Below are 21,055 nucleotides of genomic sequence, written 5' to 3'. Positions count from 1 at the left end.
ATATTAGATTAAGCTGTCATTTAGCATATGACGAATAGGGTCCATGAAACAATAAGACTGTTTCTGAATTCTGTTTCTCAAAAACACATTTACAGCTACACTTGCCATTAAAAAGTGTTTGCAGCAGGTTGTCTAATTTTAAGGCATAGAATGTGTATTAATTTAAATCATAATAAATAAATAAATAAAAAAGACCATTGACCCTGCACAGACACCTGTATTGATGATTAAGCTCATGGCCTCAGACAAATAAATAAACTCAATAAATATTTATATTCTTCATAAATCCCCAGTATATTTTATATATGGCTTTAAGGAGCTTAATTTAAGGCCATGTTTCATTTAACAGCCAATTAAGTTCTTAAAAAGATAAATAACACATTAGAGAGAAAAAAAAAAGGAAAATCAAATATGGGAAAGAGCAGTATTGAGGCATTCTTTACAAATGAACAGATTAGCATTCCAGCACATTCAAAAGACTTCCTAAAATATATAAATATATATATATACTATATACACTTTAAAAGCAAAATATAATTCTAAAGTACCTAAAGTATCTGGATGCATACAGCAATAATTTACTTTTATTTAACTAAACTGAAACAGTTGGTGCGTTCAAAATATAGCTGTGGCTCATCTTTGATAATACAGTACATAATTTTTAGCAACATCACGCAAGTCACACAAACAGAACGTGACAGGAGGACTTGTTGACATTCTGCTTGATTACCTGATGCTGTCAGACCTTTCCTTTTTCAAAAAGCAAAAAAAAAACACACAAAAAAAACAAGACATATTCTGAAAATCTTAGGACCTACACTCCAATGCAAGGTAACATTAAAATCTACTCTCAAAAGCCTAAATTAAAACAACAGCAATGGAATCAATTAATGTACCAGATTTAAAGAAATCGATCCCAAATGTAAAAATTAAAGTTTTAATTTGCCTAAAATGTTCTTCAGCTGTTCTCTATAGTGTATTATGCAGTTTGAACTGATTATGATACGAATAGCAACATTTTAAGGCCCATTTCAAGGTGTGATATAATCCATTTAACTGACTCGATTCCACCTTCACTGACGTTTACGCCTATGCAAAGACTTCAGCAGGACTGATAGATACATATATGAAGACCATACTTAACTACCACCACAGACAAACAATAAATATCCAATACATATCTGTCCATTAGGTCACACTGAATGAATCTTTTCAACTACCCTGTCTGACTTTTGAATGAGAAAATATGAATAGTGTTATGCTGAATAAAATTGTAGTTAAGGGTTTTTCTTTTATCCTCTCTCAAATCCTACATTTTCAATCACACACAAGTGTTATCCATATTGATAAGGCTGTTGGTTAGATATTTCACCTCTCCCACATTGAGAACAAATGGCAACAAGAACAACTTTGGTTTGCTTCAGAAGAACATGACCATCACGACCACAGGACAGTGTGGGACAGATAAGGGACATTCTCACAAGTTAGCATTGTGGTTTTCCTCTTTCATACAACAAAATAGATACTCTGGGTGACATACATGGCCGAGGGCTTGGATGAGGCCTATTCAGGGCTCTCTGGATCAAAATCCTCACCCAATTGGTAGCTGGAGCCCTGGGTGGAGTAGGAACGGGTCTTCATTGAACAGTTAGAGTCCATCAAAATGGCCTGAGAAAGACAGAGATAAGAAACCATCATTGGTGAACGGGACACCTCACAGTTTATGCTGTTACATTTATCTATCACATACAAACCACATCAAAGCAAAAATACTGTGTGTTTACATAGACAAAGCATATATGTATTTACACAAGAATTAAGTATGCAGAGAACAACCTCTGTAGACTTGTAGTTATGAGGTGACAGATAAAAACAACACAAAGGAATACATTTTTAACTTAAAAGAAAATAAGGAGTAAAGTATTGAACAAGAGGGATAAATTTGCGTAACCTCACTGTCTTCATCAGCAATATGATTTCACACCCGATATGACCATATGTGACATCATCAACTGTGGGAGGAGCTGATCTCTTTGGCTGTACATCACTGATAGTGAGAGATGGTGGATTTATTGCACTGTGATTGTATGAGGCTTTGATAAAGAGTGTATAAGCACAGAAGCATACAGATCTGGCTTGTGGGCATGTGCACATTAGTGTAGTGCTCCTCTTGAGAAAGAAAGACCATGATGCTTGGCTTTGATCACGCAGCATTTGGGGGTAAACGCACGAGTCTGTTCAGATCAACATCACTCTTTGATCCTAGCTTGAGGGCATCCTGCGCAGTTGTTATTTGTATCTATTATGTAACATAATTTCGTATTGCGGTCATATTCTATCATGTCAGTGACTTGAAGTTAGAGATGAAATCAAAAGGAAAGCTTGTGTGAATGGCAGGTGAAGAGTGAACTTATGGTTACCGGTACTACTGGAATAATAACAATGAATCAGGATATGTCCATATTTTTGGCATCAAAGTACAAAAATCACAAATACAAACTGTCCATGTTGAAGGCAACATGAAATCAAAATGGACCCTTGTTTACTGGTCTTTTTGTAAATGCTTTTTCCCTACAATTCTTCTCGTTAAATATCCTGTTTTGTATGCAAATTGTCACATTTTGGGAGTAAAACGGATTTCAAATGAAATTTTCCTTGGAATTGTAAATATATGCTCAAAAGCTGTAAAACAGCTGTAATATTTGTGTTAGAAAGTGAGTAGATTGGAATGAATTTAATGGATGTTGAATTGATGGATGACATATTGTGGGGTCTGACCATCTTTTCCTCGTTGGCGGGAGGATTTCGCAGAAGGAAACAGAGAGGAGCAAACAGGATGTCTATTACACCAATGATGGTCATGAGCCAGGGAAAGCCGATGCTTCGTGCAATCGCCCCGCCTGCTGATGGACCTACACAACACACACACACACGAGTCTTAAATGCTGTTAACAATACTTTCCTCTAAAAACTTTTAAAGTAGAAATTCCAATTAATTCATGAAAATTAATAACAGAATTGGAAACATTACCTATTGCAAAGCCCATGCAGAAGGCAACATCAGCAATGGCATACACACTACCGTACACAGATACATGCCTCAGATCTACCAGGTAACCCATGATAGGCATCATAGAGGAGTCCACCATACCTGCAGACCACAAAATATGGACTATTTTATAAAGTGGGTCTAATGCCATTAGTGAAATGCTCATATTTTGCATTTTCTAAAACAAATTTCATTAGACATTTTACAGTATTATAATCATAACAATTTTTCTTGTTTACTTTCATTCTAATTTTTTCATTTCATTTTAAATTATACAAATTTTAAAAGAGTACCATCTCTACAGTAAGTATGCTATATTAAGTAATTTACATTACAGTAAGTAAGTTACACTGAATTGAACCCATTTTATGTCTGTTGAAAATTAAATATTTTGAATTGAACCGAATCAACACTGAACTGATCGGAGCTGATTCACGAGTTCACGCTTACATATAATTAGCTGAGGTATGGTATGCGTGTTTTGCGTGCTGTCCGGGGAAGGGCTCCGAGCTTGGGAATGGCCCGAACCTAGAGTACCACCCCCCCTTCCCCGTCTATTTATAAAGTGAACTCAAAGTGAGGAGATGGGGTGGAGGAGGGATGCTGATAAACCGTCAATGGATAGAGGTAAGTCAACAATATTTATACTATGGTATTGATTACTTGATTGTGGTCCACCTGTGTTGATTAGGCTAAGTTAGGCAGGCTCCTCCCGAATCATGTTACTAAAACATTATATAATGACACTGTTGTCATTTTAGCCCTGCTGTAGCCCCCTCTTATGAAAAAGAAGTTTATTCAAGTGTGTAACTAAAATAGGAAAGTATGCTTTTAGTTTACTTTCTATGTACTTCTCAGAAATGGGCTTTATGTACTTCTCAGAAATGTAGCGTATCAGACCCAAACCAGACAAATTAAAGGGTCGATCAGGACCATGGTTGTAAATCAATTCGTAGTGCCACAAGTCAGAAGCAAGATAACCAACCAACCAACTTTTTCACAGAACAGCTTTCAACATTAACACCACTAGAACAATTATTGACAATTTCAATTCGGAAAATAGATCAAATTTGGGGCAAGTAATCAAAGAGATGCACAGTCTGACCCTCACATGTAAAGCCATGAGAGTAAACAAGATCCTTGGATTGACATCCCCCCACCTAGCAGAACCACACTGAAATTCATAAGGGGACCTTTTAACCTCTGGTCTCCACAGAACACCCTTATGTCAGAGAATGGCACAGAAACTATCTTTTATAGATGTAGATGGACCAAAATGAACTCATAAGGACTTATAAATGAATATCAGTCCATTGCTTTACTCCATATTCATTTATATGTAAGCCACACTTTTGACTATCATTATACTAGAAAGTGGGCCAATTTAGTCCCAAGGAGTATTGAAGCAGTACACTTACAAGTATACTACTAGAACACTGATATTTGTATACATGCTACATAAAGTATTTAAAAATATACTTGAACTTTACTTAAGTATACTTAATAAAATAAACTTGAAGTATACTACTTTTTGGTAAGGGCTACTACGATCTCTTTTGTATGAATTGCAATATAAATAAAGGTGATCTGATTTTACATTAACATAGTACAATAAAATTTTAAGAAATTCTGATATAGATAGAGTAAGGAGCAAAGCTCACCTATGGCAAATCCAACTCCAAAGTTTGGCACAATGAGTCCGTATATGTCTTTTGCAAAAGGCACCTGTAGAACAATTAGAAGAGCTCAATACTGGAAGCTGCCACATATTTCTTTTAACTAACTGAGTATGTGAAAACATCAAATACAGTCAACATTCTGTAGAACAGAAGACTTTTCATAACCTTTTTAACCCTGATGATTTTTCCATAAGCAAAATTCCAAATGTGTACTTGACTCTCATCTGAACTTGTTTTCCAGTCTAATCTGATAAGCATAAGAGAACAGACTGTCTTCCTGCTTAGTGGGATATGTCCAGGGGAAAAAGAGTCAGAGCTCTCACTTCAAAATAAACCTTCTTTTACAGCCCTCAACCACACCGGTGGGCAATAAAACATAAGCTGCTGAAATATTCACAGGTATGGTGTGTTCTCTGAGAGATGTTAATCGTCTAAAAGAACTTACACAGAGAATGCTGATTCCAACCAGAAGCATCCCTATAAGTGAGCACAGCCATCTACAGAGAGAGAGAGAGAGAGAGATGAAGCCAACAAATTTCTGCTGTTCTGAACCAGAGGTTGACTGGGGACTAAGACATTCAGTAACAAACCTTAGGTCACAAAGCTCACAACAACAGCACCAGTCCTAATAGAGATGCATAAAGTTCATTAAATGTCACAGTGCAAATCTACAGGCCCTGCTGTGTTTTTCCACTGACAATTCAAATGTTTTGCCAGACATGCCTGTCTTTTCTTAGAAACCAAGGCTCGACATTAACGCTTGTGGATTTTGAGAAGGGGCAACTGAAAGAGAATTTTCCATTTTTCGGACAAGTAACCTGATTAAAACGTCAATAACCAACAATAACTAGGGCAGCACTGAAACTTTGCCAGCACAGGAATAAATTAATCTTTAAAATATTTTAAAGTGCTGTTTTTTTAACAACATTATCTATCTATCTATCTATCTATCTATCTATCTATCTATCTATCTATCTATCTATCTAATTACATGTACTAATTTTAATGAAAACAAACAAAATTCTGTAAGAAATATTTATGGCCAATAATATTCTCCCAGTGGCCATTGGCAGGTGTGACAGACTTAATTTTGGACCCTGCAGACATAAAATATTCTGATAAAGGGAATTATGTCTATGCCTCTTATAAGTGTGTATAGTATAAATAAACAAATAAACAGCATGCTGAGACTGATTTTTTAAAATACAATTACAAAACCTGGCGACAGAAACTCATTTAGTGCTCTTTCAAAACAGAGGAAACTGATAGCAAAGCGGAGGAAGATAAGGCAAGAGAAGTAGGGAAAAACACATTAATTTCCCTCTCCTACCTTCCCATTTTGTGAGCCAAAACGGCAAAGATGTTGGTCCCTATTAGATATGAGATGCTGGCTGGCAGGAACGCAACCCCTAAAAGGAGAAAGGAGAGAGAGGGTAGAGCTCAGATAAGAAGACACAATATCAGTTTGATCTCAAAGCTGCTGTTTGTCTCACAGATGCGGTTATGAAGCTGCTTCTCTCATTCTCCCGCTCCTTCTCTTTCATTAGCTCTCTTGCTTTCCTTTGCCTGCCAATAACACCTCAATATCCGGCCAGACCAAAGACACTCCTTTTCCTATCCTCACTCTCCCCGTTTCTCTGCTTTCCTTTCTTTCTCTTTCTCTTTATTATCTGTCAAAGCTTTGTAAACAGCAGGAAAACTGTGGAGAAACCCAGAAGACACTAACTGTTTAAATTGTACTTTACAGTCTGAAGGGTGAAGTGCACTGTATGGTGAACAAGAACACTAGTGCTTTTAGTGCTTTTTTATTATTTTTTTTTTTTTACACAATTCTAAAAGCATGTGGAAATAATTATTAAACTATTCTAAAACTATTATTATTATTATTATTATTAGCAAATTGTGGACAGAAATGTGTCATTTGCTTCCCTTACCAAAAAAACAATATATATATATATATATATATATATATATATATATATATATATATATATATATATATATATATATATATATATATATATATATATATATATATATATATATTAGTGCTGTCAATCGATTAAAAACTTTAACTAGATTAATCACACATTTTTTCTGTGATTAATCGCAATTAATCGCAATAAAAAAAGAAATGTTTTTGTACGTTTTTAATATTTTTTATATTTTTTTATGTAATAATTTAGTTAATCAAATTAATGTAGAAACAACATAAAGACAGTATATTTTAAATAATTGTTTAAATGGCATCTTTTTATGAATGAAGGCCAGTATTACTGATATTAATACAGCTACTGATTTTTTTTTTTTTTTTTACATTTATTATTAGGCTTCAAAAATATAACAGTTTTTAATTTAAGTAAACTTAAAACAATGCTAACATAAACCCATAATAAATGTCATGTTTACTCCTGCCCTTCCTGTCTTAACAGTTAGGAAATATACAGAAATTTAATAAAGTTATCAAAGTTATATGCAGTCTGCACTGCATAAACTATAAATTAAATAGTTAATCCTTATTAAAGCTACAAAAGTTATTTAGTCAAGAGCAGCGAGTCATTTTCTCTGTTCCCTTTGTTCTTTAACTTTACTGACAGGAAGCTTTATTGGCTGCTGTCCCTTTAAGAGCAGACAGACACGCGGATCTCACCGTTTATATACTGTCTATGGATCTCGCCTCATTCTCTCACAACTCTTTTTGTTCATTTTAGACTTTATATAAATCATTTAAGATTGCTCTTATGAGGATAATCGACAAAACTGGCACTTTGGGATGTTTATTGTTAGTTCAAGCGCTTAAGAGAACTGAATTCTGGCGCCCTGTCTATGCATTGTGTGTGTGTACAGTATGTGTCACATAAGGGCATTCACAGACAGCGCATTCTCTTTTTTCTTGCCGCGCTTGAAATGTTTAAAAGCATTTAAATGAATAAGAGCATGATCATATAATGTAAAGCTAGCCAACGGATGGCAGAAAATACGGATGCTGCGTTAATTGCGTTAAATATTTTGACATTTTAAACCAGACAAAAATTAATCGCATGCGTTAACGAGTTAACGTTGACAGCACTAATATATATATATAAATTAAGTACATTATGACAAAAAAAATTAAAATCTAAAATGGTCTTAAAATTTCATTCCCATTATTATAAATAAGCAAATCATCCTGTTCAGGCCTAATCATTTTATAGTAATTAGCATAAATTAAGTTTAGTAATTAAATTTAGTAATTACATCACAAAAAAAGTAAAATTGAAACAAATAAATATTATTATTAAAAATAAAAAATAAATAATTATTTAAAATATATTTTTAAATAGAACTTTTTTCTTTCAAATTTTTTTTCTTTTAATTGATGTAAAATACGATCTGGACATTTTTATTGATATTCACTGTTATTAATGTAACATTAATATACTAATAATAAACATAAACCTAATTTATGCTTTATTCAGCTATTTCTTTCACTTTGTCTATATTTCATTGTAAATTATGACCTATGTTCCATCTTGCCCACAGTAAAAATTTCTCTGGAACAACAGGAATTGAAGTGTAAGTGTTCACATTAACAAGAAGCACATTCTCCAACCTAGCTGCCATTTCCTGGGACACATTGTCTCCATCATCCAGATGGGCAGAGCTGGCTCCAGCATAGCAATGGCCATGTTAGCAAAACAAATGGAACCTGAAAAAGAAAACGAGGAGGGTAAGTGGATTCATCTTCTGAAAAATGATCTCTTTCTGTCTTTCTTTTCCCCCCTCCCTCAGCGCCCATTCTTTTCCTTTGTCAGATATAATAAACAGCATTATCTTGCCCCTACACTCAGGCCACTGTAATTGGAGAGGAGGGGAGGAAGAGACAAACACAGATGTGATTCTTGACCACTTCACCCTCTCTCTCTCTCTTTCTCACATATACACACACTTGACACTTTCTTATCCTTCTCTGTCACAGAAAGAACACTTAAATGTGTCACACCCCCTAAAGCATGTATAATTGGTTAAACCATTGGTTTCTTTTTTCACATGTATTCAAAGACATACAGATCTGAATCCATTCTTATCAAAAAAAGACAGTAAGGTTTGCACTTTTATTTCTGATAAAACAGTAGGAATGAACAGTTTATTTGTCTGGTCTGACCTGCTGCGATGAGGATGTATGGATCCTTCATGAGGGTAATAATTGATGTTCCTTTTTGGCACTGGGAAAAAATTTAAACATCAGTTCATTAAAATAAAGTAAACAATTCACCTTGAACATTAACGCTCAGTGGAAAAACAACTGCAATGAGGCCCTTGACATTCAAAAACGTGTCATACTGGATACATGGTGTTGTGCCACAGTAAACAAATTCTGGATACCAGTTATCCATTTTGTACTATGGGGAAAATCAAAAGGAATGTTCAATATATTTTTGCTATATTTGACGTATGGGTGCGCGATATTACATTTTTTGAACGAGGATGATTAAAATGTCTCCACAATCAGCTTTTGAAGACATAATGTAGGGGCAGTTTTACACTCATGGGACACTGCACTTATTCGCAGTACATTATCTGCATGTGCTTTCAAGCCTTACCGGTCAAACATTTAATTTGTGTGCTGTTCTGACATGCGCTTTTTCTCAGCATTGTAAATCTCTGAAGGATGTGGGTAACCAAACAGGTTCCCATTGACATTGATAGTTGGAAAAAAAGTACTATTGAAGTCACTGGGGAGCAGCAACTGTTTGGTTAGCCACATTTGTGAAAATAACGTTTATGTTCAACAGAAGAAAGAAACTCATTCAGGTTTAAAACAACAACTGAGAGTGAGTAAAATGACATATTTTTCATTTTTGGGTCAACACATCCTATAATATTATTAAAATAATAAAACAAAGAGAAAAATTACTCACTGCTCTTGACTGAAGAACTTTAATACAGTTGCTTTAATAAGAACCTGTGTATAATGTATTTTTATATTTTGTTCATTCAATTTCTTTTTTTTCTCATTCTTATTTTTTTTTTTACATATGGAGTAAAATAAGACATTTATTTATTTACATATTCGATGTGGGATTTGATCACATTCCATTAACAATCCTGGCCTCACTCAAGTCAGTTGAGTTTTTTTTCTAAAGGGATGTACATTAGGGCATATGATCTTATTTTAATTTTTTTTTTTTTGGAGCAGTCACCATACAATTACCCCTCTCATTAAATCAGCACTTCTTTACTCCACTTCACTGCACATACTTCTCTGTGGACATGTCATCCCACTCAAAACACCCTGTCACATTCAGTTGTACTGCCCTAACCAGGTTAATTAATTCTGTGAATACTCACAGCCCCCAAACAATTAGTTGTGACTCACTGCTATTCTTTCCCATAATCCTGTTGGATATTGACACTCAAGGGGGCTTCTAAATGAAAGAGCTACTGTCTCTGAGCCTAGTTATAACCTGATGTCCAAGCATTATTGATCTGGTAGATTACTGATTTGAGATGACAGGTCCACCACCTTCTGGTCTTAACTGTGGTATGATGACAAAAGAAACTGACCTTTTAATCAATGTCACTCAGATCCGTTGAAAATATAATCTTTATGTCACATACTTGATCATGTAAGAGCTTTTCTTAGTCAGTGTAAATTAAATTTTAGCTGAACAGCCAGCAAAAAGTGCTGGTTTTTTTATGTCTTAAACTGTTAAGATCACTTGTCTTAAATACTCTTTCACATCACTAACTGACAATATGCAAAAATAAAAGGTTCCAAAAGTTTTTTTTGCAGTTGTGCCACAGAAGAACCATTTTTAACCTTTTCTTAGTGTGAGAAGAACATTTTAAAATCGTATTTTTTTTACAATAAAAAGGTTCCATGGATGTTAAAAGCTTTTCCATAAATTCCAATAAAGAACTTTTATTTTTAAGAGCATAGCAACATTTCCCATTAGATTTCTTTTTAAGCTTATTTATTGCTGGAAAACATAACCCACTGTTAGTGCTTCCTTCCACTTGAAAGATGACAAAATCCCACAGATCGCCTAAACACAAGTAGCTACATAAACACACACACTGTCTGTAGGGAAACTTGGGATCTCCGTAATAACTGATACCATCAACCCCATTGATCAAAGTCAGACATGCTTTGATTGGATCAGCCACTCCGCTGTATGTACATTTCCTATTACTGTGACGCAAACCAAAGCATTATTCCAAATACACTGTCCATCTACACACATTGCTATCAACTTTCACTACAATCTACACATGTACTGTAATCCATTTAACATATTTTCAATCCCATTTTGTTTAAAAGTACCCAGTGCAAGAGACCCAAACTCATTTTGCAAATCATTCTAGTCCTGTTACTGATAAGACTAGACCAATCATAGTACGAAAGACAGGTAATCCCCAAAGCTTCTTCTCCCAGTCTCTGCCCACAAGAGGAATACTAAATAAAGATTCAATATAATGTGGAGCTTGTTGAAGCCACATCTTCTCATTAAGGTACAATTACAAAATTGCAAAAATGAGCCCAAATCATGATTAATAGGCTGTGCAAATCTATTGATAGATCATAGTAAGCTTCTTGCTCAGGATTTTAGCCAAAACAATTTACATTTTAAGTCCCAAATACCATTGTAAATAACAGTGTAGCTATAAAACCCAAGTATTCACACCTAAACACACATTCTTTGTCAAAATGCTTGCACAAAGCCTTTCAAACACAGGGCTTGACCTTTAGGTGAGCGTTTACCTAATGCTTTACAGTACATCACTTTTAGATCAGTTAGATCAAATTAAATCAGGAAAGAAGGGACTGTACTCACCTCTGGATCAACTTTAGAAGGCTGAAGCACAAATAGCTGCAGAGCTGTTCATGAAAATGAGAAAAAAACAAACACATCAGATATAAAGCCAACATTTTTCAGCATAAGAAATTCCGTTATAATGAGTTTCTGTCACCAGCATTCAATTCCACATTTCTATCACAATAACATGAAGCTTTACTACTTAATCTATCATTCTCATTGTTTCGATTGGAAAAATGTTGGCAAGCTTAAAGAACAGAGAATGATGAACTCACCTCCATCAAGCACCGCCAGCACTGCCAGGATAAGGAAAGGAGCCGTCTTACCAACAAACTCATACATGACACTTCCAAACGGAGGGCCAACTGCACAACACACACACACACACACACACACATATACAGTATACTGCATAATACGCAAAGACTTGATGCAAGTACTGCACACCAAACTATCTTTACTTTGAAAACTCTTGACGTTGCCAATATGCTTTGTATTTACACAGGCCACAAATTCAATACTAATTGCTCTGCAGAACAGTTTACATTACCAAGTTTACCAAACCACAGTAAAACAATAAAGTGTTCTGCAACAAACCCATTTCAAGTCTGAAACTATCCAGATGAATATAGTTTTATAGGGTTTATTGATTAACGAGTACAGTATTTACACACTTTAATGACGACAGCAAAACAAAATGTAATCACTTAGGACAAAATAGCTATTATCCAGTGGATCAACATTGTTTAATGCCTTGCCATTATGAATAAAATAATGGACTATCAGGGATTAAACATCCTGCAATAGTGGTTAAAGCATGACATCATTAACAGGAAGCACCAAGTTCAGGCCCCACTCAGGGCATTTCTTCTGACCACTGATCTTGGGCTTTAAACATGCCACTTAAAGTTACCTGGGAACCTTCAACTCCAAGGCACTTAATGCATAACCCCCCAATCTCATGTTTGTAGGATTCAAGATTTCCAATGTACCTGTTTTGCAGATCAAAATATTTTTAAGAAATCCTAATTATACAGTACACACCCAGAACCCCCATGGCTAGTCCTCCAAGGGCAATTCCTATAGCATTTCCTCTTTCCTCATCATCTGTGTAAACACTTGCCAGCATCCCCATACCTGCACCATAACACACAAATATAGTTAGTTACAGAGGATAAAGTTTTTTTCTTGTCTGTTATATTAGTATTGTGTGCAATGTTGTGCAATATAATATTTTCGATTTCTTTAGCTTCTTTAGTAACCATCAGTGACATCACAAAAAATTATTTTATGCTCTTTTTTGGGGGTATACATATTTCTGTGTTCAAGCTCTTTCAACAGACTGAGGTAAATGCGATTCCTCTTGCCGCTTTTGACAGCATGCTTTTGAATTCTAACATTAATATTGCACAAGATATGTTACCTGCCACAGAAGAACAAGAGGAGCCAACACCTTGTAGAGATCTGGCCAAAAACAGCAACGTATAGCTCGATGAAAACGCAAACACTTCACACAGAGTAAAACAGACAGAAGAAAAAGAATAAGTAGAAATATTTATCATAGAATAGACACAACAAATAGCTTTTAGCTAAATTACATTGTATAAATATATGGCATCTTCTCCACCCCTTTCAATAAAGACACTTAGTCATTAGATTAATGTTTAAAAAAAAGGGTTTGAAATTACTCTTTATGTACTTACTTATGGTTGACACAAACATGATGCAGAAACCAGCAAACATCGGGATCTGGTATCCTATTCTGCAGTTAAGAATAAAAAAATGAATCACACATGCCTCACTCACATCTTGTGAGTTACACTTTGTGTCTCACTAACAGTGATGCACATTGCTACAAAATATTATAGCTGACCGATCCCAAGATTTTGCCAAGCTCTAGTGGGATCTGTTCAGTGCAGCAGTGATGAACTAAACTGGATAGGCCAATAGTGATCATGTAGAGGGGTGACGGCACATGCACGAGTGATCACACTACTGCTGATCACTCAACAGTCAGAGACAGAAAGACAATTGCACTGCAATATTCACCTTACTTACAGTCCATTTACACTCACTGCATGCACAAAATTTCATGCAATCTCATGCTTCTTTTGAGAGAAATGCTAGTTTCTGTACTTTAAACATGTGATTTTGCCTTAACCCACCTGTTGGTTAGGGGCCCTATAAAGGGGTTAGTAATTAGCTGTACTGTTGCTTTAGAGGCAAACAACAGACCCACTTTCACATTCTCATTCAGAAGCTGGCCATCTGCTTTGGGGCATTCAGACTTATTTTGAGAGGGCATCACAGAAGTAGGGGCTGGGGTCATTGGGCTAGCCGTGCTCATCTGTGGGCTGAAGCCGGTCAGGCGTGTTGTGTTATCATACAGAGACACAATGCTCTGAAAGGTGCCAGATGGGGACAGAGGGGACATGGACTGATTCCGGACCGACTGAGCAGCCTCATCATCCACTGAGTACAGGTAGCTTGGAATAATAGGCACTACAGAGAGGAAAGAGAAGAGATAATAATAACCATGAGACAGAGACAGTGAATACTTGAGGATTCCACACACACTTGAGGTTTCACAGTAAGCAAGTTTTGTTCTACTGTTAAAAGTTTTAGAATCACTGTTTACCAATCATTTTCCAAAAAATAAATAATTCAAAATCAAGTTCAAAGATTTATCTAGCTGTGTAAGCACACATTTGACCTTTCTTGCGAACAATAGGTTTCTTAGATGCGTTTGACATTATCATGCGTAAATAACCCATAGGGACACCGTGTGAGATAACGCTCAAAGCCTCTTCATTCAACACTTGAGCCACAGAACGACAGGTTCAGTTTTCGCTTGGTTCCATCTGTATGTACACACAGGCCATATTCATTGTGTATATTATTTCCATCTTAATTACCGTTCCCGTTTGTTGGCTCGCGGATGTGAGAACAAATAAACAGTTTATAGCGCGCGTCACACGGTCATATATATATATATCCACACGCGGATATGTAGGCTACTTTAATTCAGATCAACCGCAGCCACTGGAGTAGCCGACAGTTTAGAGTTTACACGGGGAAACAATCGTTTAGGATAGTTAAAGGTATTTTATAGGCGCATTAAGCAGATTTGTCATTTTACTTTCAATGCAAACCCCCAAACAAATAAAGTTTTTGAAATACTTTAAATCAAACAATTCATTTAAATTTGTATTGATTTAAAATCGATAATTAAATAAATAAATATGACATATATGCAAAAAGAAAAAAAAAATTCCTATGATAATTTCGTTTATTCGAGAAGACCCGCCCTATTACGTGCAGTTAGTGACACATTTTCATAATACATACATAATGCAAAATATATAAAATTGATATAGCCTATGAAAATATAGGCTATGAATATATTCAATGTTAAGTTTTGTGAATGTTACAGATATTTTATATTATGACAGCATAATATGGGATAATGTATTTTACCATAAAAATGCATCTTATGTATATAAGCATTGCATGAACAGTTTAACAGTGATCGCTGTGAGGGATATGTGTGCATCATATGTGCCTGCACATGTAACAGGTGTGAACAACAGCAGCACTTACCGACCACCGTCAACAGCATGTTGTCCAGCAGCAAAGCAATGAAAACGATCAACAGAATCAGCCTCCGAGACTGTCTTTCGTCTCTTAGCCACGTTAATAAACTAAAATCTCTAAGAGCATCAAATAGTCCCATTTTAATAAAATCCAAATGCCAGAGAGCGAGTGAAAAAAGATCCTGCAACAGAAAAAAAAGCCTGTCAAAGATCATCAGTGACATCAAAACATTATAAAATGTTTAATAATACTACACAGAGAAGAGCCCTAGGGGATTGTTACTAATATGAAATAAATATGTCGAAAACTAAAGTAAATTCACACTTTTATACAATTATAAATGTATGCATTGAAGCTCTTTGAAAATAATACAATATCAACAATAGTGATTTTCCCTTTCTTATACTCCCTCCCCAATCTAAATATTTTGGAAAAATATTGATGGCAAAATATTCAGTATGGTTTTAATTCTTACCTTATAAGCACATTTGCATTAAGCTCTGCTGTCAGCTCCCGGGTGAAAGGCACGCTGGACGAGGAGCGTTTTAGTTTCTTGACTGGTGTTTGACGTCACGCTGTTTCAGAGAGAGCTCAAATGGGTGCAACGACACGGACGAATGAACCGTAACAAAAATGAGAAAGACAGGAGCACTTTATTTGCTGTTTTAAGTTTAATTTTATTAATCTATTTAGACACTACTTCATTTAAAATCAAGTTTAATATAAGTTCTTTATAGGCTATTATTTTCATATTAATATGATACAAGTCGTATGTGTCTGTGATGCGGCTCTTTTAGCCATCTTTACAAGTATAAGGAAGTTATTTGCAGAAGGAAATCTGCAATCACTTTAATTTAACGTTAAACAGAAGCAGCTTGACCAAGTGTTTCAGAGAGTTTTATCAGATGGATGAAATCAGCAGCCTTCTTTCTTCAATTTATTTTACAACAGCGCCACCTTGAGTGAGGTGTAGCTAACGTTTATGCATTTGGTAGCTGATTTTATTTGAAGGGTCTTAAAGAAAATTCTGGCTGTGTTTTGTATTTGTGTCCAGCTTTTTTTTCAGACAGTGCAATTAAAAATGTTAGGTGAAAAAAAGGTTGTATAAGCTAAATCATGAGTTTGTGCTAGACCACATACTTTTTAACGAACATTACTGGAAGCACATTTGTTCTTAACTTTAGAGAACCCTGCCTTAATGATGAGAACAGCCTGTTAGCTAGTTGAGTGCGTTTCTTAGGAATTAATCCTTTGACTTTGGTGCATGTATTCTAGCACCAGTTGAGAAAGAGGAGATACATTTTTGTAAACATACAAACTCATCGGATGGCACTGAATTATTCATTTATTCACTTGGTTTCAAAGTGCATGATCAGTTGATAATATAACATTTCACAGCCAAGATATTACAGGTGTAGGCTATATTTACATACTAGTGTTTGTATTAGTAAATACATTTATTTTACATACACACTTTCATAACATCAATGCCACTAAGAGAAAAGTTATGCATTGATCAGAAAGTTGAATCATATTACACTCTTGTCATTGAATGAAAAATAAAAACAATTCTGATTATTTTCTTATCGGATATATTATGAATACCCAGTAGGTTATACAATACATCTTGCATGAACATGAATAAATATCAGGAATAAATGGACTTGCTAAGTGACTTGCATTGCTAGTGCATTTCTGACAAGCTACATATCTAGACAAATTAAACAAACAACATCCCATGCTATTTTTGTTGATTTTTTCTTGCATTTCCTTGCTTTTGGCTGGAATAGTTAACAGGAGTGTTTACTTCATTCTGAGTCTCTTTCTCTTATACTAGCTTAGTGCAACAGGACTGTGGTTCATTTCCCTTCAACTGGCAGTGGTATATAAATATTAAAACACATTTCCATCTTGTGCTGAGGATGCTCATGCTTTTCCTGAGCCATTAGCAAAGCCACAAAAAACATCTTGCTTCTTTCTGCCTTCAGCTACTGTCTAGGACTAGGTCTTCATCTATTCCTACCTTGCCCATGCTAACACACTTTATGCACCGCCTGTAAAAGCTAACAATTCGCGATTGGCCAAGTTTGAAGGCCATACTCATAATGGCCATGCCCATGATAATAAACAAAAAAGTTAGCATGAAGTACTTTGGATGTTCAGGCACAATGTCACCAAAGCCAATGGTGGTCAAGGTGATGAAGGTGAAATAAAAGGCATCAAAATGGCCCATCTGTTTCTCCCAGAATTTCAGAATTTGACTGCAGAACACCATATATGCAAATACCACCAGCAGGATAACCAGCAGAGGGACTTTAAAGTGGTCCATCTCCTCTCCAATGCCAACGAATAACTTGGACTTGGTTTTGGGACGTGGTATACGGTCGAGATCTGGGCATGAGCAGGATTTCGTCAGAGTGCCTTTGAGCTTGAAGTTCTCCTTAATGATCATGCGGTCAAAGATCTCTTTGTTGTTACAAATCTTTACGGAAGTGTGTCTGAGGGACGACTGGGTTTTTATCACCTGTTGAATGTTCTTTGTCTTGTTCACCACAACATCCCGGGTGAACATATAGGTGTCATCGGTATCAGCACCTTGAAATTGTTTTGGAGGCGATGCCTTTTCAAGCCTGTGTATGCATGAGCGATGTAAGATCCATTGTCTGAAGAAAAGGCTGAGGTGAGTGTATGCTTTAGAGAGAAGAACAGCTAAGACATCGCCCACATCTGAGATGACTAGCAGCATGAGAGGGATGCCCACCATCGCATACACGATACAAGCCACCTTGCCTTCATTAGTCACTGGATACATTCGTCCATAACCTGTTATACAAGAAAAACAGAGCAGAACTGAGAGTAAGAAATCCTATTTCTTACACAATTTCCATTTTCTTCGACCAATGGGTCTCAGTACTGCCACCTGCTGGATGTCGTTATCAGTGCATCAGTAATGCAATACATTAAAAGTTAAGCAAAAAAAAAAAAAAAACTCTCTATAGAGAGCAACAACACTAATAATAATATGACATTAATAATAATTATGATAATTATGTAATAAAGAATTAAATTAATTTATTTCTAATGATTCATTATTATATATTATAATGGCTGAACTAAAAACTGAACCTTAGTTCGTCTGAAATAAAAAATCAATCCTCATTAAGGTTAGCTGCTGATATAATCAAAGATACGCCCTTCCTAGATAACATAATGGACATCCACAATAGCCTGCTTTGTTTGGGACTTTTGCATAATGCTTTTCTGTAAGATCCTGAAAGATGAAAGTTTACATTTAGTTAATATCTGAGCTGTGGTTAGCTGTGAATTACAATTAGTGGAGAGATATTTTTTCCCCCACATCCTCCACAGCCATGAATGTAAAAGAACATAATTTGCCCCTGAATAGAGACAGAAGACATGTTGCTTCTACATTATGTTATTCTGTATAGCAAATCATGATTTGATTACTATGCCTCTCTTAAGAGAGATCCATTAATGACTTATTGGAAATGGCACAATTATCTGTGTCTGAATCTTGTATTTTCCATCCATGGTCACAATATTTTTAAAGCTGCATGCTTGTTGGGCAGTGGTTAGCTGACCTGAGTCTGAGTCCTGGCCTCCCTGTTGTTTCTTGTCTCACTTACACTTTCCTATCTAAAAAGCTCAAACTGAATATGTTTTGATAAGTCTCACAAGTTTGAACGAACTTTTAACAAGTTTTTTAACTTATTAAAATAAATTATTCTGATTGTACACTGACTACTAATAAGGCAAAGTTTTAACAGCAGCAACAAATGCACATATTCAGCTAAACACTGTAATTACGACAGTGAATTCCACTCACTTAACTGTAGTGGGCTCCAAAAAATACACAAAACTACATTCACAGTTGCTTAAATAACTTTGATAATAACATTTCAAAATGTAATATTATGATTTGTGTTTACTTACAGCTGCTTCAATTAAAAATAATAATAATGATATTTTGGGCTCGTCATCCTTCAGTCTCTTCAATCCTATATTTCAAGTATGCTTGTTGGACAAGTGCATAATGGTAGAGAACCATAACCATAATCTATATAATTTATCTCTTGGCTTAAACTTTGCCTGTTGCATGAGCATTACAAAACAAACAAAATAAAGATATATTTTCAATGTCTTAAACCCTCTGTCATAGCCTATTACTATCATTGATCTTAATGGATAGCCTATGCAAACACATGATTTAATCAAAATATGAAATGGTAAAAAGTAAAAAGTAATCCATGACATGCTGATCGCGACACCTGTTTTTTGTCATGGTTAAGGCTGGTTACTTCAGGCAACTGGCAATGTGTGTGCACTGAGAAGAGACTAAAGCCAAAGGTCAAGCTTCTCAAGCAAATAACAAACTCAGTGGTCCATTGAATGCAACAACACTTTGAGACAAATATACAGATTTAAAATATCTTGGGTAAAACCCAATAAAACTGAAAACTTTACAAACTTTGTGAAGTTCCAGAAGAACAATAAGACTACTCACCTATAGTAGTGAACACTGTGCAGGAGAAGAAAAGCGAACTGTAGAAGCTCCAGTCCTGATACATCTCCGTTTCATTCCGGAAGTCAGTCAAAATGTTTTCTATTTGAATTAATAACGCTTCCTGAGATGAGGCATCTAATTAACAAAATGAAATGAAGCATGAAAAAAATGCTAATAAAAAAATGTAAAAGTAAAATAAATAATTTATTTTTTTTAAATACAAGTGTACATTAGTTAGCCTACATTTTATAATATACAGTATCACATAAAATAAATAAATGATAGAATCATTTAATCTCAGTGAAACCATACAAATCCAACAGTTTATAATAAATGATCACTTAAATATATAAGCTCAAGACCTCTGTGATTCTGTACAGTTTCCATCACATTTCGCGCCACCGCACGGATCTCCCTCTCCGACTCATTATTGTGAGTATTCTTGCCCTCAATTTTTTGAAAGATCTGCGCTCCTAAAACCGCGTATAAAATGAGTGATAAAATGAGTAAAACATGAGATAACAATCGCCAGAACAGCCTCGCGCATCTCCTCTTTGGGTCTGACTTTCGTTCCTCTTCTACCTCCTTCACGGACATCTCTCAGTCACTCAGAGAAGCGCTAATGGCTGAGGAGACGAGTCTGGCTTCTCATGGCAGTGTGGTCAGGAGCCGTATGGACACCACCCCGCTGCAGAATCAAGCCACAGACCTAAACTGCCTGTTCAACTTCATGTTTAAGCTTAAACAGTGACCTCACAGGAGACAGCTATACGCCCACAAAACCTCGTTAAACTCTTGTAGCATTTCAACACACGTCTGACAGAGAAATAGCTTCAGCATACAGTTCCACGAAGAGAAAACAACAGTAGGCTATATATCTCAGCTGGGAAGTCCTTTGGGAACGCACTGGGAGCGACAGGTGCAGATGTGTGACATTTTAGCTTGAATGCCAGAGCTGCCCTTGGATGGGTCGTTCCCAAAAAAGGGTACCTGTTTTTGTCAATGTGAACATGTGTGCTAACATTATTTTGGGGTTAACAGTTGTGAAGTGATCAAGCTGTCATCAAAGCAAAAGGTGGCTACTTTAAAGAATCGAAAGTATAAAACATAATGTGTGTATATGTTGACTATTACATTTAATAAATTAATTTGCTCTCATAATGATCATCATCCATCATCCCTAAGGCACAGCTATATCCAAATAATACAAAAATATTACAATGCTCATCACACATCAAAATGATTTTGTTAGCTGTGAGATGCTGGTCATGTCATATTAGGTGTGGCCTTTTACTATATCTTAAAAATTTTTAATTATTTATAACCATGCTGCCATGCACTTATCTAATAGCCTACTCTTGTGAATCTTCAGTGTTTCACCCAGCAGGGATGTAGAAAAACTCCACTG

At 35.6% G+C, this 21,055-nt stretch overlaps 2 protein-coding genes across 2 annotated transcripts; both read right to left on the bottom strand.

The window, feature by feature from the left end:
- Positions 1–111: 111 nt before the first annotated feature.
- LOC132111507 (synaptic vesicular amine transporter-like) lies at positions 112–15,747 on the bottom strand. Its single transcript, XM_059518872.1, has 16 exons — positions 15,598–15,747; positions 15,129–15,303; positions 13,694–14,030; positions 13,232–13,290; positions 12,952–13,035; positions 12,573–12,665; positions 11,804–11,893; positions 11,547–11,590; positions 8,873–8,933; positions 8,321–8,416; positions 6,059–6,137; positions 5,174–5,225; positions 4,711–4,774; positions 3,032–3,151; positions 2,779–2,912; positions 112–1,668 (listed from the first exon to the last, which is right to left on the bottom strand). The coding sequence occupies exons 2-16, from the start codon at positions 15,259–15,261 to the stop codon at positions 1,564–1,566; spliced, it is 1,551 nt and encodes a 516-aa protein (XP_059374855.1). The 5' UTR covers positions 15,262–15,303; positions 15,598–15,747; the 3' UTR covers positions 112–1,563.
- A 708-nt stretch (positions 15,748–16,455) lies between these two features.
- Positions 16,456–20,819, bottom strand: LOC132112062 (potassium channel subfamily K member 18-like). The gene is made up of 3 exons (XM_059519654.1): positions 20,010–20,819; positions 19,648–19,782; positions 16,456–17,945 (listed from the first exon to the last, which is right to left on the bottom strand). Exons 1-3 carry the CDS (start codon positions 20,242–20,244, stop codon positions 17,107–17,109), a joined length of 1,209 nt encoding a protein of 402 aa, XP_059375637.1. The 5' UTR covers positions 20,245–20,819; the 3' UTR covers positions 16,456–17,106.
- Positions 20,820–21,055: the final 236 nt, after the last annotated feature.

Source organism: Carassius carassius, chromosome 31 (assembly GCF_963082965.1).
Source record: "Carassius carassius chromosome 31, fCarCar2.1, whole genome shotgun sequence".
NCBI lineage: Eukaryota > Metazoa > Chordata > Actinopteri > Cypriniformes > Cyprinidae > Carassius > Carassius carassius.
The sequence above is the reverse complement of the archived record's forward strand: the minus strand, read 5'-3'. Positions and strand labels throughout refer to the sequence as shown.

What these genes read in the sequence shown, in the direction of transcription:
- LOC132112062 (XM_059519654.1), bottom strand. Translation starts at nt 20,244, where the DNA reads ATGTCCGTGAAGGAGGTAGAAGAGGAACGAAAGTCAGACCCAAAGAGG. An exon ending in AACTGTACAGAATCACAGAG is followed by an intron (nt 19,783 to 20,009) that starts GTCTTGAGCTTA and finishes TTTGTTAATTAG; the next exon opens with ATGCCTCATCTCAGGAAGCG. An exon ending in CACAGTGTTCACTACTATAG is followed by an intron (nt 17,946 to 19,647) that starts GTGAGTAGTCTT and finishes CTTGTATAACAG; the next exon opens with GTTATGGACGAATGTATCCA.
- LOC132111507 (XM_059518872.1), bottom strand. Translation starts at nt 15,261, where the DNA reads ATGGGACTATTTGATGCTCTTAGAGATTTTAGTTTATTAACGTGGCTA. An exon ending in ATACATCCTCATCGCAGCAG is followed by an intron (nt 8,417 to 8,872) that starts GTCAGACCAGAC and finishes TTTCTTTTTCAG; the next exon opens with GTTCCATTTGTTTTGCTAAC. An exon ending in TTGGAATCAGCATTCTCTGT is followed by an intron (nt 4,775 to 5,173) that starts GTAAGTTCTTTT and finishes ATTGTTCTACAG; the next exon opens with GTGCCTTTTGCAAAAGACAT.